At 40.4% G+C, this 15,561-nt stretch overlaps 3 protein-coding genes across 3 annotated transcripts; all 3 read right to left on the bottom strand.

Annotated features, from left to right (window-relative positions):
- Positions 1 to 2,546: 2,546 nt before the first annotated feature.
- LOC310942675 (odorant receptor 131-2-like) lies at positions 2,547 to 4,576 on the bottom strand (the record flags this gene model as incomplete). The annotated part of the gene is made up of 2 exons (XM_083908091.1): positions 2,547 to 3,335; positions 4,403 to 4,576. 2 exons carry the CDS (start codon positions 4,574 to 4,576, stop codon positions 2,547 to 2,549), a joined length of 963 nt encoding a protein of 320 aa, XP_083764217.1.
- A 13-nt stretch (positions 4,577 to 4,589) lies between these two features.
- On the bottom strand, positions 4,590 to 11,738 carry LOC310942674 (odorant receptor 131-2-like; the record flags this gene model as incomplete). Its single annotated transcript, XM_083908090.1, has 5 exons — positions 4,590 to 4,603; positions 6,998 to 7,745; positions 9,057 to 9,252; positions 10,977 to 11,162; positions 11,266 to 11,738. The coding sequence occupies 5 exons, from the start codon at positions 11,736 to 11,738 to the stop codon at positions 4,590 to 4,592; spliced, it is 1,617 nt and encodes a 538-aa protein (XP_083764216.1).
- Positions 11,739 to 12,402: 664 nt separating this feature from the next.
- Positions 12,403 to 14,355, bottom strand: LOC310942673 (odorant receptor 131-2-like; the record flags this gene model as incomplete). Its single annotated transcript, XM_083908089.1, has 2 exons — positions 14,272 to 14,355; positions 12,403 to 13,215 (listed from the first exon to the last, which is right to left on the bottom strand). The coding sequence occupies exon 2, from the start codon at positions 13,204 to 13,206 to the stop codon at positions 12,403 to 12,405; it is 804 nt and encodes a 267-aa protein (XP_083764215.1). The 5' UTR covers positions 13,207 to 13,215; positions 14,272 to 14,355.
- Positions 14,356 to 15,561: the final 1,206 nt, after the last annotated feature.

The following is a 15,561-nucleotide window of genomic DNA, read 5'->3' as shown; positions in this document are numbered from 1 at the left end:
GTGGATCTTTGTTCAGGGTGATGCGGACTGTTATTATAGAACATTTAAATTAATTTCAAGATACTTTTTTTTTTTGTTGTTGTTGAAGAAAGTCATCTGACTGTCAAAGTGCATCAGGGCAAATTGATAATTTGCTCAAATTCAAAAATTCATTAAGACGTATGAGAGCATGAGAATTTCTCTATTATAATAATAACAATAATGAACATGTTATAATTTGATGAGTTGGTCTTCACGACAAAATAATGCAAATAATGTTAAAATGTAATTACAGTATAAGTCACTTTCAGACAGGAGTTCTTCTTAAGGCAATAAAGTAAATATCTTTTCAAAAAGGACATAGAATGATGACGTATTGATGTGTACGTCTTCTAGGACAATAATATCAATGGTGTCAATATCGACGGTGTATAGATTAGAAACATTAAACGATAAACAATTCAACTGATATAACTGTATAATCATGAACAACCTCATTAAGAGAGGGTAACCAGGCTTATCAGTTTAGATTTATGTTAGAATGTTGTGAGATGTGTGTGTTCACAGAGGAAATAAATACATTTTAAAAAGTGGTTTGACTTAAATAAACAAACAAAATTCAATAATGCATATATATCGAAATATATATATATCAGTTATCGGCCGAAGCGCACAATAGAGAAAAGCTCTGGTGGCTGATGTCACGTAATCCCATCAACAGGTCAGATTATTAAAGTGTTGACATGCAACGATAAATTAAATTTATAAGATTTCAAAATATACACGTATAATTTGAGTAATAATAATAAAAAACCAACATCAAACGGTCAATTGTGTTCATCACTGCCATCAGAATGAACCATTTTCCTTTTACACCAATTAAATAAAATAAATACATAATTAATATCCTAAAGAAGTCTATTTACAGGTAAAAAATGACTTGGATCAAGAACACAAAATAAACCTCTGTAATTTGAATAATAAACACAAGTTTTTCCTCAGTGATTCATCATTTCTTTACTCACACAGTTGTTGTTTTTTTAAAGTAAAGTAATAATAATTAGACTCAAGATCCAGTTTGTTCTCCTATAGTTTAGAGAAAAACACAAAGAACTGGTTCTTACCTGGTTGATGTTCATACAAACACTGAGTGTGATCTGTATGTTGATGCTACATATATATATGCTAGTTGTATACGTATGTGTGTGTGTGTGGACAGTGAATCTATTAATAGAGACATTAATAAGTATAGTAAATGTCAGCTATAATCCATCCTCACTGATAAACAGTGGACCTTTCATTTATCATAACAGCAATATTAATAATTTGCGCGTTTAATCCACACAACAAAATATTTGTGGCCTATATCTGGTAACTGCATCAGGTATGGGCCAATAAACATATCTGGGTGCAACACTATGGAGCTTTTAGTACAGGTTAATGTGGATTTAACCCTAAACTTGGTTGGCCCACATATGTTTCAAGATACCCACGACACATTTGTTGCATTACATGGAGGATGTTTAAAGGGTAACGTCCACATAAACCAGTGCATAATGTGCAATAATTTTTCGCAATAACATTAATATAACTGGTTAATCTACATGTTACCCTGAGGTGGTAACATTATTTTCAATGGATCATTGTTCAGGGTGATGCTGACTATTATTATAGCACATTTCAAGTAATTTCAAGATTTGTAATTTTTTTTTCTATAAAGTCAGCCCACTACAAAGTGCATCATTGCAAATGGCTCTTTTCCTCAATTTCTAAAATTCATAAAAATTGTTCCTTAAGATGTTTACAAATATTTTCAATTGATCCTTGTTCAGGGTGATGCTGACTGTTATTATAGAACATTTCAAGTAATTTCAAGATATATATATATACATTTTTTAATGGAGTCAGCCCACTGTCAAAGTGCATCAGGGCAAATGGCTGATTACCTCAATTTCAAAAATTCATAAAAATTATTCCTTAGTAGGTTTGCAAATATTTTCAATTGGTCATTGTTCAGGGTGATGATGACTATTATTATAGAACATTTCAAGTAATTTCAAGAACATTTCTGGGTTTTTGAATAAAGTCACCTCACTGTCAAAGTGCATCAGAGCAAATGGATCATTTCCTCAATTTCAAAAATTCATAAAAATTATTCCTTAAGAGGTTTAATGTGACAAATGTGGTATCTTAAAACATTTATGGGCATATATTAGCAGAAATGTCACATTAGGCACAGGTTAATGTGGGTTTAAGCCTAAACTTGACCCAGATATGTTTCAAAATAGGAATTTAGTGGAACAAAATGTTGCCTCTGTTTTCACCTTAGGGGCTCTATAAAGCCCTTGAGCAATGCACGGGTCCGGGAACTATGCCAATATCACGCATATCACAAATTCATGCCATTTGTGGCTTGAGCACTAATAATGACCAAAATGAATTCCTTCCTTGTTTCATCAAAGACCAAAAACAAGTTATACTACATATAAAAACACCACTCAGAGTTCATGTATTTATTTTATTTCTGTTTGGAAATGAAGACATAACAGGACGTGATAAAATACCTCTCAAGATTTCTTTTGTGGACGAGTGTCGGAGGTCGTTGTACAGAACAGATAGTTTTTCAGGTACTTCCTGAAAGTCTTGTCTCGCAGCCCGTAAACCACCGGACTGACGAGTCGAGGCAGAACGTGGATAAATATGGAGACGGTGAAGCGAATGGCCAGAATCCCCTTTGGGAACAAGAATAACAGGCCTTCAATGATGGAATAATGAACGTAGGTGAGCATGCACAGCAGCAGCTGGAAGCCGTGCAGGAGGACGGTGTTCCTCGCCTTCTTGGCGTCCGTGGCGGCCGCTTGCGCCGCGGCGAGGATCCTGAAGTACGTGTAGATCAGAGTGAGCCAAACGCCGACCATCAACACGAGGTTGAATATCTGCCTCCTCTCTTTGCGACCGGGATGTTTGAAAATGTTGTCTGTGAGGCAGAAAAGTCTGGAATGGAAGAACTCCGCCGACTCTGTGGCCATGGCGATGAACAAATCCGGCAGGACGTAAAAGGAACTCAGCGTCCATATCGCGCCGATCGCCGCGTACGTTTTCTTCACCGTGCAGATCTGCGCGTGTCGCAGCGGGAAGCACACGGCCACGTAGCACTCCGCGGCCATGACGGCGAGCGTCAGCGGGTTGTTGATGCTCGCGTAAACGGCGACGATCAGGATGAACATGCAGAAGGAGACGTTGAGCGTGAACACGATGTAACTGAGGACTTGGAGGAGGGTGAACATGGTCAGGAGGAGGATGTCGTTGATCACCAGATGGATGTAGAGGATGTAGCGAGAGTTCGTGTTGAAAACCTGTCATCGAAAGACAAAATTGTACAGACAATTATAGCATTTAAAAAACCACCCAATGATTGATTCTGGATTCTAGAAATAAGTTCCTTTGGACTCTTTAGATTTACCCAAATAGAAATGTATATATACAGTAATTATATTCCAATATAGGTTTGAAACATACTGTATATGAGATACCTTCCGTATGTGTATTACGTTTGCATATGGATACATTTGCACATTACTAAAGTCGCCCTTTAATGAGGGCCCACGGTTGGTGTAGTGGTTAGCACTCTTGCCTTTGCAGCAAGAAGACCCGGGTTCCTGGGTTTGGAACAACTTCGGAACAAGGGCCTTTCTGCAAGGAGTTTGCATGTTCTCCCCGTGTGTGCGTGGGTTTTCTCCGGGTTCTCCGGCTTCCTCCCACAGTCCAAAAACATGCGATATGGGGATCAGGTGAATTGGTCACTCTAAATTGACCGTAGGTGTGAGTGAATGGTTGTTTGTCTCTATATGTGGCCCTGTGATGGACTGGCGAACTGTCCAGGGTGTACCTCGCCTATCGCCCATTGTCAGCTGAGATAGGCACAGCAGCCCCCGCGACCCTCTGGTGGAGGATAAAGTGGTAGATGATGGATGGATGGATGGGCCCTTTAATGAACCCTGGAAACACCTCTTAAACTCCGCGTGAAGACTTTTAATATGTGTTTTATAGTTTTTGAAGCCAAAAACTAAAATGCAATATGAGGATTAGGGTCAATTGGAGATTTTTAATTGGTTGTTTGTCTGAATATGTGTCCCTGTGATGGACTGGCAACCAACTTCCACCCTCTGTCAGCTGAGATTGATGCCAGCTTGCCCTGAGACCTTCATGTGGAGGTTAAAGCGGTAAAAAGACTCTGCGGGAACCCTGAGAGAGTTCCAGCCTCAGATTAGAAGTGAAAAAGACATGAGGTGGGTTAGGGTTAGGGTTAGGGTTAGGGTCAGGGTCAACCCTAACCCTAACCCTAACCCTAACCCTAACTCATACAGGACAAGTGATCGGATGAGAACCGTTGCGATGATGTTGAAAATGATTGGATTCAGACCTGGTGTTTGGTGAACGTGTGCACCAGGCTGCTGTTGACATAGTTGATGGAGATGCAGAGAACCACGGTGATCACATTCTTGACGATGGCCGCCTGTAAAGTGTCCCGGGCGACGGGCGTCGTCGCCGCCGTCGTCGTCGTGGTGAAGTTCCTGCCAGCGTTTGAGTGGTTCATGGATCTGCTGAGCTCAGCTCTTCACGCCTGTTTGACCAGAGACCGCCGGAGGTTACGTGAAAGTGCGAGACAACGGAAGCTCTGGTGGCTGGGAATCCATACACGTTTAAAGCAGTTAACATAAAACCAGGTGTAAAGCAGTCGGGGGAGGGGAAAACAAACATTTACAGGCAACAGATTCAGCTTCCATCTCTGCGGATTTAAAGTTTGCAGTGAACTCTGACGGCTTAAAGGCAGCAGAGCCTTATTCCTGCAAACATGGATTCCCAGAGCTCGATCAGCAAGTATTCATCAGTGAAGAAAAGTCACGAGATGCAACATTAAACTACCTTTACAACCATCAGTGATTACATCTACGACTAAAAGGAATAAAAACAGTAATAAACATCAAATATACCTTTAGAGATTCAATCAATGGCACTTGCACAGGATGATCTGTTTTCATTGTTAACTACAATAAGAACATTGGCTTTTTATAACATGATCACAGGTCACGTGATTAAAAGGTACAAATGGATTAAATCACACACTAAAAAGGCCGAATTTACAACTGTTCAGCAGCACACTCTCCTCAATAAGTAATATGAGTTAAGTCAATAAAAATACATTATTAATTGTTGAATTTCGTTGCAGTTAAGTTGTCTTTACACGCTTTTAAATGTAAATAATAGGTCAAAATGACTCATTTGGGCCATAAACTCAAACTCTGCTCATGTGCTTTTCGTTCTACGTTCATTCTGTGTCACGTTTAATGATCCATATATATATATTATATATATTTTTAAACGATTTCATCATTTATTCCTGTGCTTTACAACCAGATAGAGCAGAATAAAGGACCATCTGTGTCTCAGTGAGCAAACATTCAACAGAGTGTTAATCTAACAGCAATCAAACCACATTAATGACGAATGTTATTGTTTTTAATGTTAAAAAACACAAGAAAGGAGCAAATGTAGAGTTACATTATACGTACAGATGCTCCATATTATATTATTAATATCCTTCAATTAGTTTATATATAAAATAATAATAAAAAACAGACTGAAAATAATCATCAGAATCAAGACATTTTCTCTTTGTTTACAGAATAAAAATAACGGAAATAAAGAGTACTTACGTCGTAGAAAGTCATGAATCAAACAAACTCTGAGTGAGATGATGACGCTGGTACGACATTTATATTAGTGTGTGTGTGTGTGTGTGTGTGTGTGTGTGTGTGTGTGTGTGTGTGTGTGTGTGTGTGCTGAAACAACTTCATCACAGTGACCACAAGAGGGACTCAAACAAACTTTAAATATTTATTTAACTTTATAAAACAGTTGAACATTTGAAAACTCATCTTATGGCACTTTTCCACTGCACAGTTTCAGCTCAGCTTGACTTTTCGCTTTTCCATCAGTGAATGTATCTGTTTCTTTCCACGTATGATCGTGTTATTGTGAGGTCAGAGGTCAGATTCAGTGATTGCTGGACGTTCAGAGCTACACGACTTCTCATTTTACACTTAGTTTACAGTTGACTGGTTATTGTCACATTCATGTCGTTGATACGTGATTTTAAATTGGAAAATAAGACCTTAGTGTGGTGGACGTTCTATCAGTCATGAGACAAAGAGTAGACGATTCTAAAAATGACAGAGAGAAAAAAAGAATCGAGAATCGAATCAAGGATTTGGAGAATCGTGACACCTTTACATTGTCCAGCAGCTCGTTTCTTTTCTGCTCGGTTTGTCTCAACAATAATTAAAGCTTTTTTTGAGAATTGACTGTTGAAGAAACATCATCCGTAAGGGATCAATCGCCTGACTGTCATGTTCTACATACCCTGCTGTAGATGATTCGATTCAAAGTCTGATTTCTCCTGCTTGTATACACTCAAACGGACAGGAGTCGTACTTCCTGATCTTTGACCCGGTCGTAAGAAACTAGGTTCTGTTGCCGAAAAAAGACCAAACGACAACATGGCATCGGCTAAAGCTGCGTTCACACAGGACGGGAATCACTTTAGTGTATTTTTGTGCATTGAGTCAACAACGACGCCAACTCTGGCAGTCAGCATATTTTGGCCTAAAGATAAAAGTGATGGACGTTTTCTTTTCAGTTAGCATTGTTGCACGATTTGTTGTGGAAACGTCTGCAGAGAAGAAACCGCCGTCATGTGTGGTTTCACAAAAACCATCCAGACACAACTTCAGGAGCTCTGTATAGATGAGAACTGCTTCCAGCGACACTTTCCTTATATTCTAAATTCAACACACCAAAGAAAACCATTTTCATTGTTTATTATATTGTTATTTTTCTCTGTTTTTAAAATACAGATGTGCTAGCATAGCAGGGCCGACTAAAACATGACATCGCAAAGGCCTTTTAGGATATATTTTCTGTCTTTTGTGTTTTTGAGTGTCGGCACATGTTGAACAGAGCAGATCATTCTTCAGGTACTTTCTGAAAGTCTTGTCTCGCAGCCCGTAAACCACCGGACTGATGAGTCGCGGAAAAACTTGGATAACAATTGAGACGGCAAAGCGAACGGCCAGAACTCCTTTTGGGAACAAGGATATCAGGCCTTCAATGGTTAAATAATGAACGTAGGTGAGCATACACAGCAGCAGCTGGAAGCCGTGCAGGAGGACAGTGTTCCTCGCCTTCTTGGCGTCTGTAGCGGCTGCTTTTGCGGTGGTGAGGATCCTGAAGTACGTGTAGAACAGAACGATCCAAACGACGACCAGAAGTGCTTGGTCCACTGCGTTTCTCTTCTCGATGAAATAAGGATATCTTAAAATGTTTGTCGGAAAGCAGAAACGTCTGGAATGGAAGAATTCCGTGGGTTCCGTGGCCAAGGAGACGACCAAGTCCGAGAAGTATACGAGGGAACTCACCGTCCATATCACTCCGATCGCGGCGTACGTTTTCTTGACCGTGCAGATCTGGGTGTGTCGGAGCGGGAAGCATATGGCGACGTAACACTCTACGGCCATGACGGCGAGCGTTAGAGGATTGTTGATGCTCGCGCACATCGCCACGATCAGCGTAACGATACAGAAGGAGACGTTGAGAGTGTACACGATGTAACTCAGGACAAAAAGGAGGGTTAATATGGTCAGGAGGATGATGTCGTTGATCACCAGATGGATGTACAGGATGTAGCGAGGGTTCATGTTGAAAACCTGTAATGAAGGACACAAGTGGTCAGGCCTTGCTCACACTGCCCTCTGCTGGACAACTTTGAAGGGTGATATTGGATGAATATTTTGAATTGGGCCACATGGTGCTGTAATGGTTTGCACTCTTGCCTTTGCAGCAATAAGACCCGGGTTCAAGCCCCAGTTGGAACAAGGGCCTTTCTGCATGAAGTTTGCATGTTCTCCCCGGGTTCTCCAGCTTCCTCCCACAGTCCAAAAACATGTATTATACCAATATCCATCAATGTTCTAAGATAAGATAGGATAGCTTTATTTATCCCACAGTGGGGAGAGAACAGGGTTTCAGCAGCTCCGTATACAGATTAACAATTACACAATGTTATAAAAACTGTACATAGAAAGAAATAAGATAAGAGTGAATGTAAATAAGGTGCGTATTTGGTTCAGGTAAAAATAAGACAAATCTAGGCAGACAAGACAAACAGGACAACAACTGTAAACAATAACTAAACAGACCAGCTAAAGACAAGGAACAAAAACTGTAAACAATAACTTAACAGACCAGTAAAAAAACAAAAACTGTAAACAATAACTTAACAGACCAGTTAAAACAAGAAACTGAACTGTAAACAATAAACATAACAGACCAGTTAAACAACAAAAAAACAAAAACTGTAACAATAACTTAACAGACCAGTTCAAAACAAAACAACAAAACTGTAAACAATAACTTGACAGACCAGTTAAAAACGAAAAACAAAAAACTGTAAACAATAACTTAACAGACCAGCTAAAAACGAGGAACAAAAACTGTAAACAATAACAGACTAATACAGCAGTGACACAAACATAGTTATTTGGTTTGCACACTGTTGTACAGACGGACAGCAGTAGGAATGAACGACCTGCGGAGCCGCTCCGTCCTGCACTTAGGGTGCATCAGTCTCTGACTGAAGGAGCTTCTCAAGGCCCCAACAGTCTTGTGCAGTGGGTGAGAGGTGTTGTCCATGATGGCCGATAGTTTGGCCAGTACCCTCCTCTCTTGGATGACCTCGATGGAGTCCAGGGGACAGCCACAGACCGAGCCGGCTTTTTTAATTATCCGATCTAGTCGTGGGGGGCACTGGTGCCAATCCCAGCTGTCATAGGGCTAAAAACGGGGTAAAACCTGGACAGGTGGACAGTGTCCAGTTTGTCTAATCCCCAAACCTGCATGTTTTTAGGACTGTAGGAAAAAAACAGAGAACCCGGAAAAAAACCCACGCACTTTTAAACTCCACTTAAACCACTACATGCTACAAAATGAATGTGTTGTTGCACTGCGTCGACTCAGACCTGGTGTTTGGTGAACGTGTGCACCAGAGTGCCGTTGACGTAGTTGATGAAGATGCAGAGAACCACAATGATCACGTTCTTGACGATGGCCGCCTGAAAAGTGTCCCGGACCACGAGCGTTGTTGCATTTCTGCCCGCGTTTGAAAAGTTCATGAGTCTGTCGAGCGGCTTCTTCACAACGTCACGCCAGCGACCCCTAATGGTTACATTAAAGATGAACAAGAACAGTATGAGAATTTCTCTATTATTATTATTATTATAATAATAACATGCGGTATCACACAAATACATGTTATAATTTGATGAATAATATGCATTACATATAAATATATATATATATACATATACATATATACAATGCATATTATTTGCATTATTTTACCGTGAGTATCAACTTGTGAGTCAACAAGGCCAGATTGTTATGATTATACGACTATAACTGTATTATCTTGTGTTTGTGTGTGATTCTGTTCAGTTTACGACTTGTGTCAAATCAGATTATTTGATGTTTAAAATGTGGTCACACTAATAAAATGGTAAAGTGTAGAATTTCAAGTGAATTATAATGAAATGAATGACAAAGAAAGACAAACCTTCAATGGTGCAACAGTGCATTCACAATCTTCTGAATAAATACCAGCAGTTGTAATTATAAAAATTATGTTTTGTATTTAATTTAATTTAATTTAATTTAATGACTACAGTTTGTCATTATTTATTTACTTAAATCATGTTGTCGCTTATTACTGCGCTTTTTCGTATTCCAGCAGGAAAACACTTGCGATGGCTCTGCTGCTTCACGAATCCCCGTGAGCAAAACATACATGAGAATAATAATCTAACATGTTAATGAATAATATGCCGACAATGTCGTCGTATTCTAAAGTCACAGTCTGCTACATGTGAGAATAAACTGAACAGAATCACACACAAACACATGATAATACAGTTATAATCATAACATCCTGGCCTTGTCGATACTCACCTTGTGGATCGTCACGTATCAGAAAATAATCTCAGTCTGACGCCTTTGACCGTGTGTGAGGTATATAATAGTGACCGTAAATGTCATGGGATTATGGACAGTAATCTGTTGGGGTTTTTTATGTGTGTGTGTGTCCTTGAGAACTTTTATCCATATTTCACGGAAAAGTTTAGGTAATATTATTACATCGACATCATCGGGATCAGAATCAACTTTATTAAAGGAGTTTGACTTGGTTGCACTTTTTGTTCGAATACAACAAACGAATAGATATATAAACAAAAGAGTAGAATTATTTTATTTGTATTATAATTATTTTTTTAAAGGTGCATTATGTAATAAATCTAAAGCAACTGGCCATAAAATCCTCCTAATATGTCACAGAGACTCAGGAATAATGTTCATATAACAAACAACAACAGTACAGACAAAATGTTTACATTCGAAAAAAATATTTTGCAGACTGCAAATCATGTTTATGTTTTGAAATCATGTTTTGGTGTCATGTGGCGCCACCTACCGCTGTCTACCAATCATTGCAGTCAGTAGAGTCTCAGCTGCCGAGCAACCACCGGTTGCCGGTTACGTCAGAAAACGAAACCTAAAAGACCTCGGTATTTTGAATTTGAATGTAGCAACTGTTTTTGAACACATTCTTACATATGGCGCCTTTAAATATAAAAATAAAACAAAAAAAGTATCGTTATCGAGTTATAAGTTATCGAGAAGGTCGTTCACAGTATGTTCAAATGTGCACGTTATGACCGTTATGAATATGCATCGTGCAGAGATTGTCAGTGAATTTGTTCAAGTCAGAAGCTCCAGTTTCGAAGATGCTCCATAAAAGTTCATCCATGAAAGTTATGAACAGGATCTGTGACCAAGGTCAGCCTTGACGGAGTCCAACCCACACCGGGAAAACAGGTCCGACTTACTGCCGACAACAGGAACCGGACTCACACTCATTCCGGGACTGAATGGCCCTTGGCAAAGGCCCATCCTCCCCATAATCCCAGAGCACCCCCCACAGGATGCCCCTGGGGACATGGCCATAAGTCTTCTCCAGATCCACAAAACACATGTGAACAGGTTGGGCAAACTCCCATGTCCTCTCCAGAACCCTAGCAAGGGTTAAGTCCGGGGTTCAACCATCTTCTCGAGTACCTTTGAGTAGACCTTTCTGGGGAGGCTGAGTTGTGTGATCCCTCGATATTTGGAACGTACCCTCTGGTCCCCTCTCTTAAAGATGGGAACACCCCCCCAGACTGCCACTCCACATGCATGTCCCCATTGACCACGCAATGTTGCACAGGCCTATCAGCCAAGACAGCCCCACAACATCCAAAGGCTTGAGATACCCAGGGCAAATCCTGTCCATCCCAGGGGCTCTGCCACCGCCGAGGTGTTTTGCAACCAAGTGTGAAGCGATTGGGTTGAGGATCAGCATCTCCAAATCCAAGGCCATGGTTCTCAGCCGGAAAATGTTGGAGTGCCCACTTCGGGTAGCGGGACGGGTCCTTCCTCAAGTGGAGTAGTTTAAGTATCTTGGGGACTTGTTCACAAGTGAGGGAAAGATGGAGCTTGAGATCGACAGGCGGATTGGGGCAGCTCATCCGGTATGCTGTGGTGACGGGGGAGCTAAGCCAGAAGGCGAAGTTCTCTGTTCGATCTACGTGCCAACCCTCACCTATGGACATGAGCTTTGGGTAATGACCGAAAGCATGTCCTTCTGTGAGGAGACCCCATGGCCAACCCAGGACAAGCTGAAGGGATTATATTTCTCAGCTCTCGGAGCTGGTAGAAGCGGCTAGGTTCTGGGCTTCCTTGCTAAGGCCCCTGTGACCCTAGCCCGGTTAAGCTGAAGCCAACCAGACACAGAATGGAACCGAATGGTGATAATGTTCCAGGAAATGATCTCCCACCCTTACTTGAAGTGCAACATAAGATCATTGCCTCTTTTGCTGAGGAATTTAGAGCATGTCCAATGCCACGCTGCTCTCACTGTGCCCTCTGCTGGCCAAGGCAGTAATTACTTCAGACGGTGTGAGGAGCTTCAAGGCTGTACAATTTGTACTCAAGCAAGTTTTAAAGGTTGGAGTTTGAACTTCTACCTTTTTGTTTAACCAGATATCAGAATTTTGGATAAAAAGTGACATCTTATGACATCTCAGCTTGAAACATGGTCCGATCACTCCTGGTTGGGTTACCTGGGTGATGAGAAATACAGAAAGAAGGGAAAAACGGACAAAAATGCTGCAGTGACTGTCACAACACTGTCTCCACATGTATTTATTTTATCATGTTTTGTCTATTTTGAAAATACAAGTGTGCTATCATAGCAGGAGCATCTAAAACATGACTTCACAAAGGCCTTTTAGGGTTTATTTTCTGTCTTTTGTGTTTTTGAGTGTCAGCACATGATGAACAGAACAGATCATTTCTCAGGTACTTTCTGAAAGTCTTGTCTCGCAGCCCGTAAACCACCGGACTGATGAGTCGCGGAAAAACTTGAATAACAATTGAGACGGCAAAGCGAACGGCCAGAACTCCTTTTGGGAACAAGGATATCAGGCCTTCAATGGTTAAATAATGAACGTAGGTGAGCATACACAGCAGCAGCTGGAAGCCGTGCAGGAGGACAGTGTTCCTCGCCTTCTTGGCGTCTGTAGCGGCTGCTTTTGCAGTGGTGAGGATCCTGAAGTACGTGTAGAACAGAACGATCCAAACGACAACCAGAAGTGCTTGGTTGACTGCGTTTCTCTTCTCGATGAAATAAGGATATCTAAAAATGTTTGTCGGAAAGCAGAAACGTCTGGAATGGAAGAATTCCGTGGGTTCCGTGGCCAAGGAGACGAATAAGTCCGAGAAGTATACGAGGGAACTCACCGTCCATATCACTCCGATCGCGGCGTACGTTTTCTTGACCGTGCAGATCTGGGTGTGTCGGAGCGGGAAGCATATGGCGATGTAACACTCTACGGCCATGACGGCGAGCGTTAGAGGATTGTTGATGCTCGAACACATCGCCACAAGCAGCAGAACTATGCAGAAGGAGACGTTGAGAGTGTACACGATGTAACTCAGGACAAAAAGCAGGGTGAATACGGTCAGGAGGATGATGTCGTTGATCACCAGATGGATGTACAGGATGTAGCGAGGGTTCATGTTGAAAACCTGTAATGAAGGACACAAGTGGTCAGGCTGTGTTCACACTGCCCTCTGCTGGACAATTTTGAAGGGTGATATTGGATGAATATTTTGAATTGGGCCACATGGTGGTGTAGTGGTTTGCACTCTTGCCTTTGCAACAAGAAGGCCTGGGTTTGAGCCCCAGTTGAACAAGGGCCTTTCTGCACGAAGTTTGCATGTTCTCCCCGGGTTCTCAGGTTTTCCATCCACAGTCCAAAAACATGTATTATACCAATGTCCATCAATGTTCTACCACATTGGTTCTCAAAGTGCAGCCCGGGGGCCAATGGCGGCCATGAATGAATTACAGTTGATAGTTTTAATCCAGGAGCTACTAAGCTTGTTAAATGTTTATTGGACATTACTGGATACAGAGCAATAAGTGTAAACAAAAATATTGGGTATTTACCTGGTTTCTACATGGTGAATTTTAGTGTATTATTGGGTTATAAGCTGGTAATAAGCAGGTAGCTACAGCCCCCAATTACTAGCTATTTACCCAGTAAATATATGAAATGTGTTTCTTGGTATTAACCTGTAATTAGAAGGTAAGAACAACGGCCAAAATACTTGATAATTACCCAGTAAATTATAAAGTGTTATTATATTAATGCTTAAATTACATTATATTAACGCTTATATTACTTAACGCTAAACTGTAGAACTGCAATCTGGTCATTAAAATTATTACAAATGGGATTTCTTTGTTTTTTTTTTTCTTTGGCGGCCCTCAGTCCAATGTTGGGTTCCTAAATTAGCCCTCCGGTATCAACACTTTGAGAACCCCTGTTCTACCACTTTATCCTCCACATGAGGGTCGTGGGGGGCACTGGTGCCAAACCCAGCTGACATACAGCTCAAGACCGGGTTAAACCTGGACAAGTCAACCAATTTGTCCAATTTGCCTAAACCCCAAACCTGAATGCTTTTTTACTGTGGGAGGAAACCGGAGAACCCGGAGAAAACCCACGCACATTTAAACCGACTTAAACCACTACATGCTACAAAATGAATGTGTTGTTGCACTGCGTCGACTCAGACCTGGTGTTTGGTGAACGTGTGCACCAGAGTGCCGTTGACGTAGTTGATGAAGATGCAGAGAACCACAATGATCACGTTCTTGACGATGGCCGCCTGAAAAGTGTCCCGGACCACGAGCGTTGTTGCATTTCTGCCCGCGTTTGAAAAGTTCATGAGTCTGTCGAGCGGCTTCTTCACAACGTCACGCCAGCGACCCCTAATGGTTACATTAAAGATGAACAAGAACAGTATGAGAATTTCTCTATTATTATTATTATTATAATAATAACATGCGGTATCACACAAATACATGTTATAATTTGATGAATAATATGCATTACATATAAATATATATATATATACATATACATATATACAATGCATATTATTTGCATTATTTTACCGTGAGTATCAACTTGTGAGTCAACAAGGCCAGATTGTTATGATTATACGACTATAACTGTATTATCTTGTGTTTGTGTGTGATTCTGTTCAGTTTACGACTTGTGTCAAATCAGATTATTTGATGTTTAAAATGTGGTCACACTAATAAAATGGTAAAGTGTAGAATTTCAAGTGAATTATAATGAAATGAATGACAAAGAAAGACAAACCTTCAATGGTGCAACAGTGCATTCACAATCTTCTGAATAAATACCAGCAGTTGTAATTATAAAAATTATGTTTTGTATTTAATTTAATTTAATTTAATTTAATGACTACAGTTTGTCATTATTTATTTACTTAAATCATGTTGTCGCTTATTACTGCGCTTTTTCGTATTCCAGCAGGAAAACACTTGCGATGGCTCTGCTGCTTCACGAATCCCCGTGAGCAAAACATACATGAGAATAATAATCTAACATGTTAATGAATAATATGCCGACAATGTCGTCGTATTCTAAAGTCACAGTCTGCTACATGTGAGAATAAACTGAACAGAATCACACACAAACACATGATAATACAGTTATAATCATAACATCCTGGCCTTGTCGATACTCACCTTGTGGATCGTCACGTATCAGAAAATAATCTCAGTCTGACGCCTTTGACCGTGTGTGAGGTATATAATAGTGACCGTAAATGTCATGGGATTATGGACAGTAATCTGTTGGGGTTTTTTATGTGTGTGTGTGTCCTTGAGAACTTTTATCCATATTTCACGGAAAAGTTTAGGTAATATTATTACATCGACATCATCGGGATCAGAATCAACTTTATTAAAGGAGTTTGACTTGGTTGCACTTTTTGTTCGAATACAACAAACAAATAAATATATAAACAAAAGAGTAGAATTATTATTTTATT

This window comes from Microchirus variegatus, assembly GCF_963457635.1.
Source record: "Microchirus variegatus genome assembly, chromosome: 21".
Classification (NCBI taxonomy): domain Eukaryota; kingdom Metazoa; phylum Chordata; class Actinopteri; order Pleuronectiformes; family Soleidae; genus Microchirus; species Microchirus variegatus.
The sequence above is the reverse complement of the archived record's forward strand: the minus strand, read 5'-3'. Positions and strand labels throughout refer to the sequence as shown.